At 54.4% G+C, this 19,683-nt stretch overlaps 1 protein-coding gene and 1 long non-coding RNA gene across 7 annotated transcripts in view; one reads left to right on the top strand and one right to left on the bottom strand.

Moving 5' to 3' along the window:
* The first annotated feature begins 560 nt into the window (after nucleotides 1-560).
* On the top strand, nucleotides 561-5,839 carry LOC123653225. The gene is made up of 3 exons (XR_006742901.1): nucleotides 561-689; nucleotides 940-941; nucleotides 5,823-5,839. It is a non-coding gene; the product is annotated as an uncharacterized LOC123653225 (long non-coding RNA).
* Nucleotides 1,350-19,683, bottom strand: part of IQSEC3 (IQ motif and Sec7 domain ArfGEF 3) — a 104,930-nt gene continuing 86,596 nt past the window's right edge. For 2 of the 6 annotated variants that reach the window (XM_045588368.1, XM_036458024.2), the window contains 9 exons: nucleotides 19,339-19,461; nucleotides 18,667-18,833; nucleotides 13,946-14,085; nucleotides 12,705-12,830; nucleotides 10,569-10,668; nucleotides 10,261-10,422; nucleotides 7,177-7,266; nucleotides 5,038-5,087; nucleotides 1,350-1,927 (listed from right to left, as the gene is read on the bottom strand). In XM_045588368.1, coding sequence (XP_045444324.1) covers nucleotides 1,490-1,927; nucleotides 5,038-5,087; nucleotides 7,177-7,266; nucleotides 10,261-10,422; nucleotides 10,569-10,668; nucleotides 12,705-12,830; nucleotides 13,946-14,085; nucleotides 18,667-18,833; nucleotides 19,339-19,461 — 1,396 coding nt within the window. In that variant the 3' untranslated portion in view covers nucleotides 1,350-1,489. Of the gene's footprint in view, nucleotides 1,928-4,877; nucleotides 4,955-5,037; nucleotides 5,088-7,176; nucleotides 7,267-10,260; nucleotides 10,423-10,568; nucleotides 10,669-12,704; nucleotides 12,831-13,945; nucleotides 14,086-18,666; nucleotides 18,834-19,338; nucleotides 19,462-19,683 lie in introns of those variants that run through there. The other 4 variants (XM_045588369.1, XM_036458026.2, XM_036458027.2 and 1 more) reach the window with 4 other exon arrangements.

The raw sequence follows: 19,683 nt of genomic DNA, 5'->3' as shown, positions 1-19,683 counted from the left end.
CACACACACACACACACACAAGAAACCAGGCCGTCTGGAAGCTCTGAGCATGGGGGGAAAACCGGGGTCTCCAGCTGGCCCAGGGCACTGCATTTGGGGCGTGGGGCAGGGTCACGGAGAAGCACACTCACTCAGACCTGGCCCACGTTCACTTCCGCCTCGGGCACTTCGATAATGGGCTCCAAGCAGGAGGGGAGCTGGAGGAAGGACAGCGTTGGAATGATGGCCCAGGACTGGAATCTGGCCCGGTTTGGACAGACACTTCCTGAAAGGGCGTGACTGGGGCCCTGGTATTTCCTGCGGCCCTTGAGGGGGCTGCCCAGGTCTGTGGGGTCAACTAAAGGTGGACTTCCCAATGCTATTTGGCCCTGAGGGGGTCGGTGAGAGCCGCTTGGCGCTCCTATGCAATGTTGAGAGTGCAGGGACTCTCCAGGAGGCGCCTTCCTGGGGGTGCCGGGGAGCAGCGAAGGTTAAAGGCTGAGGGCAAGTGTGGGATGGCAGCAGGGGAAACGCAAGTGCGTGTGGAGCACCTGCTCCCCCCGCCCAGTTCTGCATCCACATCCCCCGTGGAGGCCACGGAAGCCATGCGAGAGGTCGCAGGCTCTCCCCATCTACCTCCTCTGGCTGCATTTGCCCCTGGAGATGGCCCCTCCTCCCTCTCTGCTGCCACAGGGGAAGAAACCAACCCTGTGGGGCTGGGGAACTAAAACCCTAAAAAAGATTCATTTTAGATAAATGACCTCACGGTTCCACAGCCGGTTGGACTGACCTAGAGAGAGCTGAGACGGGTCCCCCTCTTCCCTCCCTTTCGCAAAGCTTTCCTGGAGTCTGTGCAGCCCTGGGCAGGCAGGGCCCAGCTCCAGAGTAAGGGCAGGCCCTGGGAGGAGGGGGAGGACAACCAACATCCTTGTGGACAGACACACCTCCTGCGTCTGCCAGTCGTGGGGGGCAGGGCAGGAGCAGCAGAAAAAGGCCCCTCCTCACACTCCCACTTCCCTGGTCCCTCCAGGGATAACTCTCCTGCACTCAGCGCAGCACCTAGAGCTGAGCGCGCAGCCAGGCCACTTTCTGTCCGGAGCTGGGCACTGGCTCCCAGCCCCTTGTCCCACCCTCCCAGCCTGAGGCCCAGGGCCCGACAGACTCAGACTCAGGACCCAGGAGCTGGGTAGGTCCTCAGTTCTTATCCCCGCCAGTCCATGGTCCCCCTGGTGAGTGGTGGCAGGAGGAGGAGGAGGAGGAAGCCGGGCCACGCGGCTGTGCAGGGCCCCGAGGGTACAGCGGTGTCATCAGATTGAAGGGAGGGGGTGTTCAACTGAGTGAGGGGAGCATGTCCGGTGAGGCAAACCCAATTGCCAGGGGAGGACTGATGACGGTGACCAGGAACACAGCGTGCTGGGGTGTGGGGAGCAGGGAAGGGGCGGCCGGGGCTCCTGGGTATAGCCCATTGGCCCTGGCGGCAGCGCCCAGGGGCAGCAGTGTGGGGGTCAGTCTACACCAGGCTCCTGGAGCCGCTGGAGTAGCGGCGCCTGTGCAGCAGGGAGCCTGGCGGGCAGTACTGGTGAGGGTGGTTGTAGGGGGGTGGGGGCGGGGGCAGTGGGGGCTGGTGGATGACCTTGACCGGGGAGCCCGGGCCGCCCAGGGGTGTGGAGCCACAGGAGTCAGAGGAGGAAGAGGCGTAGCAGGAGAGAGCCTGGCTGAGCAGGGGCTCCATGCGGGCCAGGCAGGGCTTGTCCAGGACAATGACCTTGACAATCTGCTGGCACTGCACCAGGGTCCCTGGGGGCGTGGGTGGCGATGGCGGCAGCGGCCGGGGCTGCTCTCTCGGGGGGCTAGGCTGTGGGTCTGGCGGTGGCGGCACTGGGGCTCTCCTCTCGGCCCCCAGCCCGGAGTTGTGTTGGGACGTTTGAAGCCTGTTGTGAATTGACACCTAGTTTAGAAACAGCCAGAGAAGCATGAAATGTTACAAGACTAATTCCCAGCTACTAGAACTGGCTACCCTGAGCCTCCCTTCTCCCCTCCCCTGGCTCCTGTGCCCATCAGGGCTCTCAGCCCTCACTTGACCCACTCCCCATCTCTCCACCAGAGGAAAACTGGCAGCCAACAGAGGTTCCCTCCCTGCAGTCAAGAGAGCGCTGTGTTCTGCCACCACCCTGAGCAGCCTCGGTGCGCTCGGCCTCAGCCTCCCCATCTGTGAGGCGGGCGGCTGGAACATAGACTCACTCAGGCTCTGCATCGCTCTGCAGTGACTCATGGCCCTGCTGGGTGGCTGTGGGCTATGGACAAACTTCTCCCCACCTCCCTCTCTGCCAGCTCCTGAGCTTGTAAAATTGGGGTAAGGGTCCCTGCTCCCTCCCTGCCTCCCTGGGCGTGTTGAGAGCCAAGGGAGGACTCAGGAACAGGGTTAAGCACCTGACACTCTCCAGCCCTCTCCTTCCTCTGGCTGTGTTAGAGGGGAAGCCTCGTGGTCACTGGAGGCATCACGAAGGCACCCAAACCCCAGAATGCCAGGGGCCCTGAGGGGTGATCTGCACCTCCCTCTGCCCCCAGACTCCCAAGGCCATGACCACACATTCAAGAGCAGCCCAGAGAGCAAAGGCCGGAGTCGGATCCCTGGCTGCCTTTATGGCCCAACCCGGCTCCTGGTTAAACTCACTCTGCAGCGGGAGGGGGCGCCCAGAAAGGACTCTAATCCCTGTCTCCTAGGTGGGGAGTGAAGAGGTGCCCCCCCCCCCCAGGCCAAACCCCTCCCGACACCCGAGCCCCTGCTCTCTGAGGATGTTTTTACTGTCCTTGGAGCCTCCCAGGACAGGCTGCTCCAAACCAGGCTGCAGGGAGAGGACCTTATCCCCAGGCCTAGACCAGGACGGCCCAGCCCAAAACAATCCTTGGGCCCTCACCAGCAGATCTTAACTCTATTTATTGGCAAAAGGTGCAATTTCAGTGACCCCCTTTCCTGGGTCCCTCTTCACAGCTCCGAGCCCCATCTGTCTGCCCCTCCATAGTCACACGCCCCAGCCACGCTCAGCATGTTGCAGTGTTTCCTCTTCATTTTCAGCCTCCAACCTGGGCAGCACTTTCCTGGCCTGAGATCCCCCAAACAAATGAAGGGGCCCCCAAGCCCTGCCCTGCCAAGACATAGGGCGGGCAGAGCATGGCTGGCCACTTCCCTCCCGGGGAGCCCTCTGTGGCCCTCGCTGTCCACTGCTGCTGGGGGGTGGGGGTGGGGACAATCTCCCTTTCTCTCCTGCTCCTATTCTGGCCTATTTCCCAGGGGGAAAGTGGCTAAGACAGCAGGGAAGGGCTTGTGTCCCTTCTGCTCCCCCCACCCCCTGAGACTCTATGGCTGCCCCATCCCCAGCAAATGATTAGCCGCCCCAGTCCAGACTCCCTGAGCCCTCCTCCTCCTCCTCCCCAGCCTCCCCCAGGTAGCCCAAAGCTCTGGGCCTCATCCTGCCCCTCCTCTTCACTTCCCTGTCTGATCTCACCTCCACTGTCTCACCTCCCTCCTCCCCACCCAGCCTGACCCCTTATCTTTAATAGTAAGTGAAAAGCAGGAAATGATAGCAAAACATCTCATTCTGACCCCCTTCCCACCTCCCTGCTGAAGAAAGGGGAGAGAGAGAGAGAGAGAGAGAGAGAGAGAGAGAGAGAGAGAGAGAGAGAGAGAGATAGATTCGGGATGGAACATGAGTAGCAGCCCGGAAGATGGAGAAGCGCCTCCCTGAGGGGCTTGGCCAGGCAATGAGGAAGGACAGAGAGGGGGCAGAGGACAAAGGAGCTCAGGGTCCAGCTGAGAGGGGGGCAGCGAGGCTGCCCTCTGTGCGGGAGCAGAGGCTGGCAGGGCCCTGGGGCTAGCTGGGGTGGCAGCCTTGCAGATAGCCACATGGCCCTCTGGGGAGGAAGAAGGGGAGAACGGGACACCAGAGCGCTGGTCCTCCCTGTGCAGGTCCTGCTAAGGCGCGGGCAGGCTGGCAGAACAAACCCGAGGGCTGGCAACTTGCTGTGCTTATCTGCAAGGCTAGAGGATGGGCAGCTGCAGGAAGATGGGGAGCGGAGGGGGCGGGGGATGGAATACCCACCCTGGGGGCTGGTCAGCTGCTGGGGCAGGAAGCTCCTCGGTGTAAAGGTGCCTCCTCCAGACACAGGTGTGTGGGAGAGGGGGGCCATGGGGAGCGGGAGACACTGGGCTCCCCTGGGAATCCTGGGGCCTCCCTGAGCTTAGTCAGATCTCCTTCCCCAGACCTCTACGTGGGGACTCCTCCAGCTTGGGGTGGGAGGCAGTGGGAAAGGAGGTGTCTGTGTGAGCAGCTAGTGGTCCCTGGAGGCTTGGCAGGAAAGGAGCGAGGAGGCTCATTGGGGTTTGAGGGGCCAGCACAGGAGGACAGGGCTCGCAGCAGTAAGCAGGTGACTCTTGGTGCCTGGGGAGGAGTGGCTGCTGCTGCTACGGCCCCAGTCCTTCCCGTGTGGCTTGAGGATGGGCTCCCCTCTCACATGGACAGTCTCCAGAGAGATCTGCTCTCCCCCAGAAAACCCCTAAGACAACCCCAAAGCATTCTGCTTCGTTTTCTCCTGCACACACCCTACCCTGAGGCTCACTTTCCAGATAGACCAGCTGTTCCAGGGAGAAGCTCTATCCTCCAGCTTCTCCCAGAGGCACCGGAGGGCAGGGTCCAAGAGGCATGGGGCAGGGGAGGGGGGCAGTGGGTTCTCTGATACAGCACGTGTTGGGGGATCAGTGAGCAGTGTGCCTGTGACGGGGCTTGGGGTGTGTGGGTGTTGGTCTGGGAGCTGGGCCTTGGAGGGCGATCAGCCGGGCCAGGCTGGGGCTGGGAGGAAGGCCTGCAGCTAAACTAGGCGCTGAACAGTGGCATTACCCATGCTAGCGGTAACTTTTAATTGTATCTCTTGAATTTGGTAAAGTGGTGAGTCGGGCTGGGGAGGCATTGATTAATACCTGAGAAGAGAAACAACAGAGACGGTGAGAAGGACAAGCGAGGGCACAGAACCACTCACCGCGGCAACCAGGCCTCCACTCACCTCCACCGTGCTCTCCGGCGGCCTCTCGCCCAGCGCAGCTTCCCTCTTGGCTTTGAATGCAAAGAGCACAGGGCTCATTCTCCACCCTCCCGATACAGACGCCCCTCCTATCCTCCTACCCTCCAACTGAGCATGCCTACAACGAGAGGTGAGATGCAGCCAGGTCACTGCCTGGCAGGGAGCCCAGCTGTGTGACCCTGGGCAAGATGTTACACCTCTCTGAGCCTCCACACACCAGAAGGTCCCTGAGATTCCGCCTAACATGGGCATTGTGGAGCCTTCCCGACATGGACTGTGCAGGCTGGTTATGAGCTGGCATTGGTTCTTGGCTCCCAGGAACACAAGGAGGCTCTACTGGGCATTAGTGGGCACCACGTTCATCCGTCTCCTTCAAACCCAGGCTCCCGTGTGTGAGGGAGGGGCCGCTTCTTTGTTCCTTCTTTGTGCCCATCCCCGCTGCTTGGCCCACTGGTGGGGATTCAGTGAAGTGAGGCTTCCAAGCACAGACCGCAGGGCCTGGCACGGAGAGCCACGATGGCTCTGGAACCGTGGATGACGGCCTGGCGCTGCCCCAGAGACCCTGTGGACCCCCAGGGACAACGTGATGACTTTTCCTGGCTCAGTCATCTTCCTTCCCTGCCCACCCCACCCAGCAGGCATTCCAGGGCTCCTCTGCCAGAACCCCTCTTAGTCTCACCCCCTGGAGAGGTTGTCAGCTCCCATGCTGCTCCCATCTCTCAGCTTTCTGTAGCACAAAAGCGAGCTGGGCCAGTGTTGGGATCAAGTGTTTGGAGGCCCCTGACAGACAGGGCCTGGAGGACAGGGCCTGGGGGAACAGGGTCTGGGGGGACAGGGCCTGGGGGACAGGGTCTGGGGGACAGGGTCTGGGGGACAGGGTCTTGGGGACAGGGTCTTGGGGACAGGGGCTGGGGGACAGGGGCTGGGGGACAGGGCCTGGGGGATAGGGTCTGGGGGATAGGGTCTGGGGGCCAGGGCCTGGGGGCCAGGGCCTGGGGGCCAGGGTCTGGGGGACAGGGCCTGGGGGACAGGGTCTGGGGGACAGGGCCTGGGGGCCAGGCCTGGAGACGCACACTTGGTCTGGCCAGGGCTGCAGCTTCAGAGAGGCAGCTGGGCTGCAGTGTGCAGGGGGCTGTTGGGGAGTCACTCACAGCTGTGACTCAGCTTTGGAGCTCAACAGCTGTGGGAACAAGCAGCTGTGACCTGACAGAAAGAAAGGGCGTGGGGTGGGGAGAATCACGAATGCGTGATGGCAGGTCGCACTCCAGTACAGAAGGTGACGTCACAGACAGCATCTGCATGCCACTCAAAGAACCCTGGGTCCGGCCCGGAACACGAGTCCCATCTCCCAGCTGCTGTGACTCGCCCTGTGAGCACGCACGCTGCAGCAGCCTGGCCTCCTGGCCGTCCCCGAGGGCGTGGCCAGCATGAAACCCACTGGGGTTTCTGGGCTCAAGCCGATGTCTTGCTAGGACCCCGGCTCCCCCGTGCTTGGCGCGGGACACACAGCAGGCACTCGGAGTGCTTGTGGCATGTAAGAATAGGTGCCTGAATGAATTAATGAGCGCACAGTTCTGGGTAGTTTGCCGGGGGTTTGAGGCGATGGGCTTTAATTCTCTCCTGATTCTTTTCCATCGGGGACTGTGAAGGTGGAGTACGCCCTCCCTGAAGGTGGGGGTGAGGGGAGAGCAGGGGTAGGTAGGTAGAATGCGTCAGGAAGCAGGCCTGGGAGCATGGCCAATGTGGGTATAAAGCCGAAAGTCGGCTTCATTCGTCTGGACAATTCAGCACCCCCGGGACACAGCAGTCTTCCGAGAGCCTGGGTGTGTGAGGGCGGAAGGCGTCCTCGCGAGGACCAGGGCTACAGGGACTCAGGCCTGACTCCCCATTGGGCAGCAGGTGGATGCCAGGCCGTGGGGCAGTCCCTCTCCTTCCTCCCCACTCCCACTGTGAAGGCCCCTGGGAGTGAGCCTGGAGCCCCTCAGCAGGGGAAAATGGCCTTTGAAATGAGCACTTCCTCACCCAAACCCCCGCCTGGGGACGGAAAGTGGCCTCCATGCCCTCCCGGGCCCAGCCCGCCAGCCCCAGGGCCTGACACTCCCGATCAGGGCCTCGGCTCACCTGTGGGCGATCCCTGCTTCGGCGGTGGGTCCACCTGGGCTCCTCCGGACTTGGAGCGTGTCTTTGCTCCCTGCTGCTTCTCCAGCTCCCCTGGGGAATGGAGAGAAACCCTAACCTCAACCACAAGAAAAAACACACGGAGAAGCAGAGAGAGCAGGATGAGGACGAATCCTTGACACAGGCTACAGAACATGGGCCTCGGAGTCTGGCACCCCACTTCATGGCCATTACTACCCTCTGGAGCCTCCGTTTCTTCATCTGTGTATGGGGAAGAAATATCTGCTTGGCTGTAGAAGGGGTGGAGAAGAGGAAGGAGGGCTGTGTGGGATTGAACCCTGGCTCTGACACTTTCTGTGCAGTTTTAGGCAAGTTACTGAACTCCTCCATGCGGCACTGAGGGACAGCAATGCCCAGGTCACAGCATCACTAAGGGGATTTACACGAGAAAATATATAGAGGCAGTTAGAACAAGACCTGGCGGTGGCAAGTGCTCAATTAATATCTGTCATTACAACGTGTAAGACGCACTGGGCACAGCAGACTCTGTGGTGACGTCTAGGCTGCCCGCCTGCCCGCCATGCCCCCCTGGGCTCTGAGCGCCCAGCCTGCGGTGCTTCCACAGGGTCTTCTGAGTCTCCCCAGGAGGGGGCCGTGTGCGGGGGAGGAGGGGGTATGTGGTGCTGCACAGCCCGCATGGCCAGGGCATCTGTCTTGGTACTCAACTGAGTCTGGCACTCAATTTCAATTTTTCTCTCTGGACTGTGAAGCCGTTCCTCCTTGTGCTCTGGGTGCTGCTAGAGAACTGCCAGTTACCATCCTCGGAGATTTGACAGTCATTATTAAATCACTCCAGCCTCTCTCTTCCAGGAGACATAACTCAAGTTCCTTTTATTAAAGCTATTCTCCTGGGCCCCATTTCCTGCCTCTCTCATTGTCTATAATCCAGGGACACAGCCTGCAAACCCCCGACCCAAAGCCATTTGTCCCGACTGCCGGAATCACAGCATCAATCAACACGAAATACTTTTACTGAACGGAGCTTCGCTCCTCTCCCCGCAGAGGGGTTTTCTCGGCTTTGGGGAAATTGGTGCTCAGTAAACGGTAGCTGTGGCTGATTTTCATTTCCTCCTTTCTCCTTGACTCCCTGCCTCCCTGCCCAGCTCTGCATCTTCCCTCAGCTCGCCTTTCCTCCCTCCTCATCTGAAGAATAAGAGCTAGATGGTCTCCCTACATCCCTTCCCTCTAGACAGCAGGAGGATATTCAGCTCCTGGCATGCGGATTCTGGCGATGTCTACTCCTTTGTACACGGTGTCTGCCCGCAGGCGGATGGGAAAAGGTGTCCCTCCCCTACGGCTGGTGCCCAGGGAACCACTGTGCTCCCCGGGGCGTGCGGAGCCACGGGTGACATTCTGACAATGAGAGAAGTGAAGCCATTTCAGTTCGACATCAAAGGCCGAGGTGGCATCTCTGAACATGCGGCCCAGCCCTCTTGGAAAGAGGCTGTTGGTTACCCTGTGAGCTCTAGCAGGCCAGAAGGGAATTCACACACCCTCCCTCCACCCAGTGACTGGAGTTATATAGGCTGGTCTAGTGCGGTTTTCTTGTTTCAACTTGATTTACTTTTGGTTGTTTTCTTAGGAGATTGTTAACAAATCTTCTGTTCTCCCTCCCCGAGTGGAAAGTACCTCAAAATCAGACAAATGCAAATTCCAGCTCCTCTGCATTTAATATGCATGGCCTTGGACATACCCGCTAACGTCTCTGTCTTATCTGGCAAATGGGGACAATGCACCCACTGTGCTGCATCTGTGTGAGGATTAGGGGAACATAAGAAACTGCCTGGCACATAGTACGTGATCTCAAATACTGATTAAAAAGCAATACTATGTAATACAGCCCTGGCTCCAAAACTCCCACTGCCTCTCCTGTTGTTTAGTAGATTTTTATGATTTTATTTTAATCATCACTAGAGGATATGTTTATTGATTTTGAGAGGGAGGGAGGCAAGGAGGGAGGGAGGGAGGAAGGGAAAGAAGAAGAGAGGGAGAGAGAGAGAGGGAGGAAGAGAGAAAGAGAGAGAGAGAGAGAGAGGAGAAACAATGATTGGTTGCCTCCCTTATGCACCCTGATTAGTAATTAAACCCACAACCTAGAATGTGCTCTGACTGGGAATCGAACCTGCAAAATTTTGTTGTATGGGACAGCACTCCACCCAACTGAGCTACCAAGCCAGGGTACATTTTTATGATTTTTAGAAATACTTTTCAACTAAGTGGCTGTATAAGGCAGACCTGAAGTTTAGTTTTATGTTCTGTTTTACTTTCTGAATCCATTCTTGTCTGAAAGGCTATCTGAAGCAACAGCAGTGCTTAAACAGTTAAAGTTTACAAATGGACATAAGTAAAAAAGCAACCAGTAAACCAGAGTCCCATGTTTTCTAACCGCCTGAGTTGGAGTTGTCAAGAACCAAGGCTTTCCTTAGGAACAGAAAGACCACGGTGAGGGGCAGTCGGAAAACCAGCCTGGGCTTTCTAAAGCACGCCATGAAAAACTAGGCGGGATGACTATTTGAGATGAAAGCAGAAGAAAGAAATGAAACAACCAGATGTAGTGTGTGAACCTGGACTGGGCCCAGGGGAAGAGGCTGTACAGGGAATCTGACAGGAGAGAAGCCGGAGGGAATCTGACGGGAGAGAAGCCAGGTCCGGACCTCTTTGGTTTGCAGGCCTGCCTTGGCCGGCTCACTCAGTGTCCCTTCCAACTAGCGGAGTTCTCACTTGCAAGGGGTGCATCTGCCCCACCCCCCCAACCTGGCAGGTGAGCACACGCACACAGCTCTAGTGATCTCACTTTACCAGAGAAGAAACAGAGGAGCAGTGCAGCCGTGGGGAGCCATGACGGTGCAGTGGGCCTGGAGGGTTCAGGACGGCAGGAGGGTCCTTGGCTCACCCTGCACTCACACCAAAGTGGGGGAAGGAGGCCCAGCATGTCTGTCTACAAGCTCATTCTGCCCCTTGCTGACTGGGAGCTGGCCCGCCCGCCCTGCTGACCACCTCAGGAAGCCTGGCTGACTGTGTCCTTACACTCTATCCGGATCTGCTCCAGCTCCGTCACCTCCGCGATGGACTCCTTCAGGTCCTCCACAAACTTCTGCATCTCGTCTGAGCCCAGGGCACAGAAATGCAGCACCTGCTTCTTCTCCGAGCCCGAGAGCGGGGTCGCCAAGGTGATGCCATGTGAGTAATCTGGAAACCAGACCCAGGCCCATGGGCCATGAGCAGCAGCGGGCGAGGCTGGCGGCAGCCGGCTTGCTTGTCCCTCCCCACTCCCTACAGCCCTCAACTCCCCCCAGCCATCCTCTGCCGCATCTCCGGGTCCCACGGAGACTCACACTCATTCTCAAAGAGCTGGAACTGCATGCCCAGCAGGCCCACCGACTTGCAGAAGGTGTATGTGGAGGAGCTCTTCTTCTTCGGGCAGAGCTTGAGGATCTGTCCAGGAGAGGGAGACAGAGATGCACTGGCGGGTGTTCACATGCATGTGCCCGGATGCATAGACCTCCAGGGACGATCTTCAACACACAAGCAGACGCATGCAAAGATACATGCACACAAACGCACACTTTTGTACTTAGGATACATCCACACACATGTACTTATACATCTACGTCTGCACACACATAGCTACTTATATAAACGCCCCCCTGCAGCAAAATGTGTGTGTGCGTGCGTGTGTGTGTGTGTGTGTGTGTGTGTGTGTGTGTATTTACTGTGTAAGACCCTCCAGGGGCCATTCCCACTGCACTTAGAAGAGGTCACGCCACACTTCCTGCCCCACCTGATCTGGTCCCTGTCTTACTCTGGCTTATGCTCAAGCCACACTCTCGTCCTTGAGCATAAGCCAGGCTCAGCCCACCGCAGGCCCTTTGCTCATGCTATTTCCTTTCCACACAGCTTTCTGCACAGCAGGGTTACTCTCATTACTTAGATCTGAAATGCAATGCTATCGCCTTAGAGATTCCTTCCTAAAGAACAAACAAAATAAACAAACAAAAAAGTCCACCTGTCACTCCTGATCCTGTTACCCTGTTTTATTTCTTCATAGCACCTTCCTTTCAATTTGATATTATCTTCTTTATTTATCTTCTTAATTATTTTTTAAACCTCCCTTCTCTGCTAAAATGAAAGCTCTGCAAGCCAGTTGCTCAACACACAAAATATTGAGCACCTCCCCTGAGCTGGACTCTGGGGACACAGGAGAACGGGAGACAGAGAGCCCTGTCCTCAGGGTGCTTATCCATGGAGGAGGATTGGCTCGGTCAATAAAGCACAATAAGAAAAAAGAAAAAAGAAAAAAGAAAAAAGCAAAGAAATGGATCAATAAGATAATTTCAGAAACTGAGAAGTGTCTTGAAGAAAATAAATAGGGTAAGGATTAGACAGTGGCTGGCAGGTTCCCTTGCTTGTGTGAGCAGGGAGGACTTGTGTAAGGAGGTGATGCTCAAACTGGATGCAGGGAGGGTGGTGGCACAGGTGGGAGAGGTGGGGTGAGGGGAGGAGCTTTTCAAGCAGATGGAGCAGCAAGAACAAAGGCTGTGATGGCATGAGCCTGGCCCATGACAGGCAGCCTGCGGAGCCCAAGGTGCCAGAGCAGCCAGGGAAGGGGGTGGGGCCTGAGGTCAGAGGTCCTGGAGGCCCATGGACTGCCTTCTCCTGCACCAGAAGCCAGGGTCAGGTCTGAAGCATGGCAGACGGGCCTGATCTGCACTCTGGAGGGACCGCTCCTGGTTGTGGCAGATTGTGATTGTTGGATTTGGGATAGTTTTATTAGAGGTAGTGCCAACACGACTCATGGATTGAGGGGATGTGGGGATTGAAGGAAAGACAGAAAGCAAATCCTGTTCACCACTGTTTGCACTTAGATTAATGCCTGGCACACAATGGGCACTCATTGAACACATGTGGAATGGATACCAGGCTTCAAAGACCAAAGAATGAGTACCTTAAAGATGTAGGCGCTCGCGCGCGCACACACACACACACACACACACACACACACACACACCACCACCACTACCACCACCACCACCACCACACACACACACACACACACACACACACACACACACACACACCAGCACCCCTTCAGGCCCAGGGACAGCATATGCCCCATTGAGGTCCACGCCCAGCACCATACCCCCTGCTGTGGACATGACGTGCACCCCTGCCCCCTGCCTGCCCCAGGCTTCCACTAAACGGAGAGGAAGAGGGTCAGAATCTAGCTCATTTCCACTGTGACTGGGATGTGATTTAGCTTCTCTCTGCCTCAGTTTCATCACTGATAAGTTAGCAATGATCCTACCTACCTGAGCTACCTCACACCCCACAATGTGAAAACGCCACGAACAAGGTAAATCAGCCACTAAGTACACAGCACTCGGTGTGAAATCTGGGGGCCCCTTCCACCCCTCTTGGGGGTCCCTGCTGAGGCCGAGCAGGGCAGAGGAGCCCGGGGCCGGCCCGCTCACCACCAGCAGGTCGTTGAAGAGGAACACCTCCCGCTGGTGTGCCGCCTGCTTCTGCAGCTTGTTCACGTCCGTCACCTCGAAGAGCCGGCTGCAGCAGACCAGGCGGCGGTGGGGCACCGACAGCACCTGGAGAGAGGCCGTGCTCAGCAGGAGGCGCCCCGAGCTCAGGACAGCACCCACTTCCCAGCAGATGGAGGGCCACGGCTTTGTTACCGGCCCGAATGGACCCTAAACCTCCCCTTTCCCTTCATCACGCTTCTCAGGGAGCACGGCTGGGGTGAAGGGCTCAGTGTGCTGGAGTAAAGAGGAGGTAAAGGGATGGGAAGACAGTTGATAAGCGCTTCCAGACTGTTCATATCCAGTCACTGCCAACCCGTTTCCTCCAAGACCTTCCTCAGGGCACCGCATGTCCCAGGCTGTGGCCTGCAGGATGGCACCCCACTCCCTCTCCACTGCACACCCAAATGCAAGTGTGCAAGAGGGAGGGGATTATAGGAACACCTCGAATCCACTCCAGTGGCATCAGCGGAGCAGAGACGCGGAAACCTCAGCACACAGGCTCTGGGCAGAGAGGGCCCTCCCTGCACACATGGGGCAGCGGAGCCAGTGCACAGCCTCCACAAGGTCCCCAAAGGGCTCCCCAGCAGTTCAGGAGGAGGAACTGGAGACAGATCCCAGAACTGACTCCACACCCTTTGTACTTATGGCATAAAGAGCCTTCGCTGGCATGCAAGTAGAGCAGTAAACTACAGAGAACGCTCACCTTAAAAATCACTGCAAAACCACAGCATATTTCCTCTGACACAGTCACAACCGAAGGGCACCCCAGTGGTTCAGGACACCACAGTCCAAAGCCTGCATTAGCCCATCCCTGTGTCTATCCAGGAGGACCAGCCAGGTGTGCCCAGGGCCATTCCTTCCTAAACCTCCCTATTTAGCTATCAGATGCTTTAACCCTAGAGCTCTGGGCAGTCACCCCACACCTCAGCTCAGTCTCTCCCGCTGCAGCAGCTGGACAAGAGGCAGTGACGCAAGGGAAAAAAAGAGGGTGCAGTCTACGAGACACAGCAGGGACTCAGTAAGTATGAAGTGCATTAATAAAGGAAAAGTGTTTGAACGGCAAGAAAGCGAATGGGAGGAGATGTCAGGAAGAAAGAAATGAGAGGAGAGGTGGTGGGGAGCTGAGCAGACACAGGAGAGGATGTGAACCCCAAGGGTACTGCTCTGCAGCGGGCACTCACCGTCTTCATGCCCACGATGGACTTCTCCACCTTGGTGACATACGTGACGTGGTCCTCATTGGACTTGAGCTCCTTCTGCTGTATCCTTTCGTAGATGCCCACCACCAGCTCCCTGGGGATGTCTGCGCCATCATCCACACCTGGGGTGAGAGAAAGGAGGCGGGGAGGGGAGGAGAGAGGTGTCAGAGGTTGGAGCCAGAGAGGGGAAGCCCCCTTCCAGATTGATGCCCAAGAGTAGCCTTGATTTTGCCCTGTCCCAGCCTTCAATGGCTGGCACCCATATTTATTACATTAAGGACAAACCCTTAGCCAGGCATCAAAACTGCTATAATATGGCCCTACATTTCCAGCCTCGTCTGGAATGAGGCAGTGAGGTTCGGCTGTATTCCCACCTCCCAGACCTTTCCCCTCAGCCTCCCTGTTCCTCCCATGTGCCTTTGCTTCTGCAGTCCACCTCCTCTCCCCCATCCCACCATGAGAGCATCTTGAAGGCCAATGTTCTCTTATTTCCTTTAGAATTTCCCCCCTCCCGGGCTTTTCCCTCCCTCCCAATAAGGAAGAATGGTGCTCAGAAACTAGTTGTTGAATGGATGACAAGATGGGAAGGTGGAGGTAGACATTGAATGACAGAGGCAGCCCATGTGCAATGCAGGTAAGGAGACCCTGTACCCATCTCCTACTTCACAGCAATGGAAAAACTCTTGTAACAAACATCACTAACAGGAAATGTATCAACATGAAAACAAATTTCTTTAGAAGCAGAAACAGAGGCAATAAAAATTCTACTTTTTCTAAATCTTTAATAACAGTACAGTACACTTTTTTGATAAGAGGAAGAAAATGAAAATTAATTAACTTCGGCAAGTGTCCTTAAAGGAGTTTTCTTACAACTGAGAGGACATTCACCTTCTATGAGCCATTCTCTGTATTGACCCTGTTTCTTCCGTATATGTATTTGGTCCTTAAAGGTGGGCTAATGGGCCATGCAGCACCCCTGGGGGCCTGAAAGAAATCTGGCTGGGGCAGGACAAAGCAGGGATCCAGAGAGAATACACAGGGGCCCCAGGTAAAGATGAAAGGTTGTACATCTCTTTCTGAATATTCTGGTAAAAAGGAATTTTTAAAAGAGGCTTCACCCACAAAGATGAAGGGGAGGGGGATGACAAGAAGGCAGAGGAAGGAGTGACTGGATTAGCAAACCTAAGAAAGTGGACACTGAAGAACCACAGAACCTAGACGGGCTCTAGATTTGGCGGCAATCAGATCTCTTAAAGTGGAGGTGGAGGTGGGCTGGGAACAGGAAAATAGGTTGAAAATCTAGAAAACATTTAGGTTTTCCTATCCCTTCCTCCACTGCAGCAGAACACTGAAGGCTCATCCTCTGAAAGGAATGAGCCAGGAACTCTGGGTTGCGGGTCCTTCCTTTAAGCCCATCCAAAGGAGGGAGTCTGCACTGAAAACTGGGGGTAGACTGATGTCTATATATTAAGAGACCCCCCCCCCCCCCAACCCTATTCATTCACAAAGATCTCAGGATGTTGGCAGCCAGACTCATAGCCTTTGAACAACAGATTAGACATTTCTCTCCAACCAGCACAAGAGAAAATATCTAAAGATACTGCAGTAGGGGTTCCCCAATGAAACAGCTCAACTAAACCACCCTATGATTAGTCCACCATTCAGCAGCCCGCCTGTACTCACATAGTATTTAGTCAGCTGTTTAGTGGCTCACTCTTAAATATAGACACCCATTCATCAACTACATATGAAAAGAAGTGTGGGGAAAACAGAAAACAGAAGCCAGAAGAAATAGAGGCAAGCAGGAAGAAATTGAAACAAGCAAATAAAAATATATCATTAATATCTTCAGAGATATATAAGAAGATATTGCATCTATAAAACAAGAATAAAATGCTATAGAAGAAGAACATTTAGAGAAGAAAAAATGAGTTATTTAAAATGAAAAGTATGACAACAGAAACGGAAAACTTAGTAAGAGACTTGAAAGGTAAGGATATCTTCAAGAAAGTCAACTAGAAGACAAAGATGGCAGGTAGAAAACTGTAAACATTAGAAGATCAAACTAGGAGATCTAACATCTGAGTAATGAGAGTTCCAGAAAAAGAGGACAGAGAAATGAACAAATACAATATTTAGAAAACTTCCCACAATTGGAAGGCTTGTGTTTCTAAACTAAAGGAACAACCCAGTGCCTAGAACAATAAACAAACAAACAAACAAACACCACCACAAGGTACACCTTCATGAAAATTCAGAACAGAAAGGACAAAGGGAAGAACCTATAACATTTTGGAGAGAGCAAGAAAAAAAAAAATAATAGCAAAAGGCCAGGAATTGGAATGGCAGTGTTCGTTAGCATTGTCAGTTAAAGGCAATAGAGCAATGCCTTAAAAATTCAGTGTTTAATGTTTCCAATCTGAAATTCTATTCCGAAGGAGATTGCCAATCACTAGTGAAGATAAAAGCCCACCTGGCATGGCTCAGTGATTGAGCGTCAACGTATGAATCAGGAGGTCACGGTTTGAATCCCAGCCAGGGCACATAGCGTGAGTTGTGAATTCAATCCCAGTGTAGGGCATGCAGGAGGCAGCCGATCAATGATTCTTTCTCATCATTGATGGTTCTATATATCTCTCCCTCTCCCTTCCTCTCTGAAATCAATAAAAATGTATTTTTAAAAAAGTGATGGGATTAATCCGATTTACTAAAAAAAAAAAAAAGAGTCAAGATAGGAAAAGATATTCAGACACACAAGTTTTCAAAAAATTTGCCTCCAGTGTACCTTTTTTCCTAGGGGGCGGGGGGAAGTATACCTCTTCTCTCTCAAAGAGGAAGCTATGAAATGTAGGCAACAGAAATCTAACACAGGAGCAAGGTGAAGGGTCCCCAGACGATGGTGAAGGGAGATACCAGAATGACAGCCGTGCAGCTGTCCAGACCAGAGCAGAACTAGAGGCCCCGGGAGACACAGCTCCCAGAATATGAAACTCAGGAAATACCTGCTGGGGCTCAATGTGTTTGGAGGAACTTGACACTTGAGGTGAAGAGTTTGGAGATGAATTAATGGCAGGTACATAAAGAGCTGAACACATGGGAAAAGAATACAAGTATTCACTCCAAAAAAAGAAAAAGAAAAAAAGAAATAGAAAGGATTTGTAATCATTTTATACTTCAAGACTCAGCTTTGCATTATGTTTACTCAGCTTTGGCTTGTGTTTAACATAAACAATGACATTACAAATATGATGCTACAAATGATGCATGGGGTTGTGATGTAATTTTAGGGGGGATGGGTTAGTGAAGGTAAATGAAAGAAGGCTAAATCCTTTTATTCCACTCTATCTCCTGAATGTTTATGTACCTGTCAAATTCATATGTTGAAATCCTAATGCCCAACGGTATCAGGAGGCAGGGCCTTCTGAAGGTGCTTAAGTCAGGAAGCTGGAGTTCTCATGAGTGGTATCAGTGCACCTATGAGAGAGGCCCCACAGACTCCCTCACCCCTTCCACCTGGGAGGACACAGCGAGAAGCATCAGCTAGAACCAGGAAGAGGGCTCTCACCAGACACTGAATCTGCTTGTGCCTTGACCTTGGACTGGCAGCCTCCAGAACTGTGAGAAATGTGTCTGCTGTTTATAATCTACCCAGGCTGTGGTATTTTGTTTTATCAGCCTGAACAGACTAAGGCAGAAATTAATAGATAACACTTAATTGTTTTCTTTAAATGAGTAAGTAGTAGAGTGTGAAAGAAACTGCATACCAAAATATATGTACTGTATAATCCCGTTCATATGAAATTCCAGAGCTGGCACAACTTGGCAGTGGTGATGGAAGGCCAGAGGAGTTGTTACTCAAGGGCAGGGGTATTGAATGGAACAGAACCTGCGAGAAGGTTCCCAGGTGAGGATAGTGATCTATATTTAGATCTGGGCGTGATTACATAGCTGTATAGGAATATAAACATTCATCAAGATCTCAGGTTTATAAACCTTACAGTATGCATTTTTTTTGTTATAATAACAAAAGGAATAAGAAAAAAGCAGCAGGAGGAAGCATGTAATTTAATGATATAGAAGAAACTCAAGAACGAGGGGGAAATTAAATGGTTGCCCCTAAGGCAGGAGAGTGGCAACAGGCACGGGGACTGATTTTTTTTTTTTTTTTTTTTTTTTTTTTTTTTTTTTTTAGTAAGCCTTGTAGAATTATTTGACTTTATTAAATTATGTTTGCGTGTAACTTTTATTTTGAAAAAGCTAAAAATAAAGAAAAAATCAATTGTGCACCACCACACCCTGCCCGGTGGCGCACCGTGTTAAGAGGAGGACTTGGCTGGCAGATTCCATTCGCTATCTGCACGGCTGACTTAAATGGACCCAGGACCGAAGAGACCTCAGAAGTTGCGAAGTGGGAAGGACTAGGCATTAGCTTTAGTGCCAGGGGCCTAGAGGTCAACCGATGGAGGACAGTCCGTGAAGGGCCAGGACATTGCCCAGGGCCCTTGCGGCTTGGTACAGGGCAGTGGCAGTGCCTCCTGGAAACGCCCCAGGTGCCTGGCATGCGGGCAACTTTCCCAGACTGCTCTGCGTGACCAGGCCCAGAGGGCAGCGTCCAGTGCCCTTGGCCACTGAAGACAATCTGCAATTGGGCTCAAACTCACAGAATGAACACTGAACAGAACAGGCTGCCCCCACCTCCTCACCTCGAAGGTTTCGGATGAAATCCTCCAGCATCATCTTCCGGTCAGGCTTAATGTTGGGGCTGTACATGTCGGTGTTGAGGAGGATGATGGCGAAGGCCAGGATGAAGATGGTGTCAGGGTTGTGGAATTGCTGCACCACCTCGGGGTTGCACATGCAATAGCGCTGGCTGCGGTGGGGGACACAGAGCGGGGGCTGAGGCCTCTCCCCAACCTCCCCAGCTCCAGCAAGGGGGGCTGTGGGGCAGGAATCAGGCTCTGCAGGCCTTAGGTCCGGGCAGCTCCCTTCCCCTAGTCTTCCCCCCCCCCAAACACACACCTCGTAGCCCCCCACTCCCCCAAGCCCCTCACACCTTGCAGCCTGGTCTTCTTCCCCTCTGTGGGGACAGGACAGGTGTCAAACACCCACGGATCCTACCACACCAACCTTGCACTGATGCTCATTAAAGATTTGCTTGTTGTGGGATGAGTAAAATGCACGCAGGCCTCAGTGCTGTTCCAGCTCGGAGAGCTTGAGGGGCTCTATCCCTTTCTCTCTCTTCCTCCTTTCTATCTATCCCACCTCTCCCACTCCTAGGCCCACAGCAGCTCTCCTCCCCCCCCTCCCCCCCTCCCCCCCACCTCCCCAGGTGTGTGTTCTGAGGTGTATGGGGGGGGGCGCAGAGCAGGTCCTACCTGAAGGCCTCTATCAGCCGCTCCACCTTCTGGGCCTCCCCCTGCACGCGGATGTGCGCCTGGAACTTGCGCAGGGCCTCGTCCAGCTCCATGCCCGAGAAGTCCATCTCATCCACCACGCAGCTGCAGCGGCGGGAGGAGGGTCATGAGGGAGGGTCGGCCCCACACTCCCCCATCCCACAGGAGCTGAGTAAGGTGCAGCCACCAGTGGCCGGAGGACCCCACTCTGCTGGGGAGAGGGAGCGACTTTGCTTCCTGGAACCTCCTGAGCCTTCCTCACCCCGAGGGGCTCCCTTCAATAACCAGAGACCCTTTCCCATCCCCCTCATCTAACACCACGGTTTG

This window comes from Pipistrellus kuhlii, unplaced genomic scaffold (assembly GCF_014108245.1).
Source record: "Pipistrellus kuhlii isolate mPipKuh1 unplaced genomic scaffold, mPipKuh1.p scaffold_m20_p_3, whole genome shotgun sequence".
NCBI classification, from domain to species: domain Eukaryota; kingdom Metazoa; phylum Chordata; class Mammalia; order Chiroptera; family Vespertilionidae; genus Pipistrellus; species Pipistrellus kuhlii.
Note: the sequence above shows the minus strand (reverse complement) of the source record. Positions and strands in the feature narration are given on the sequence as shown.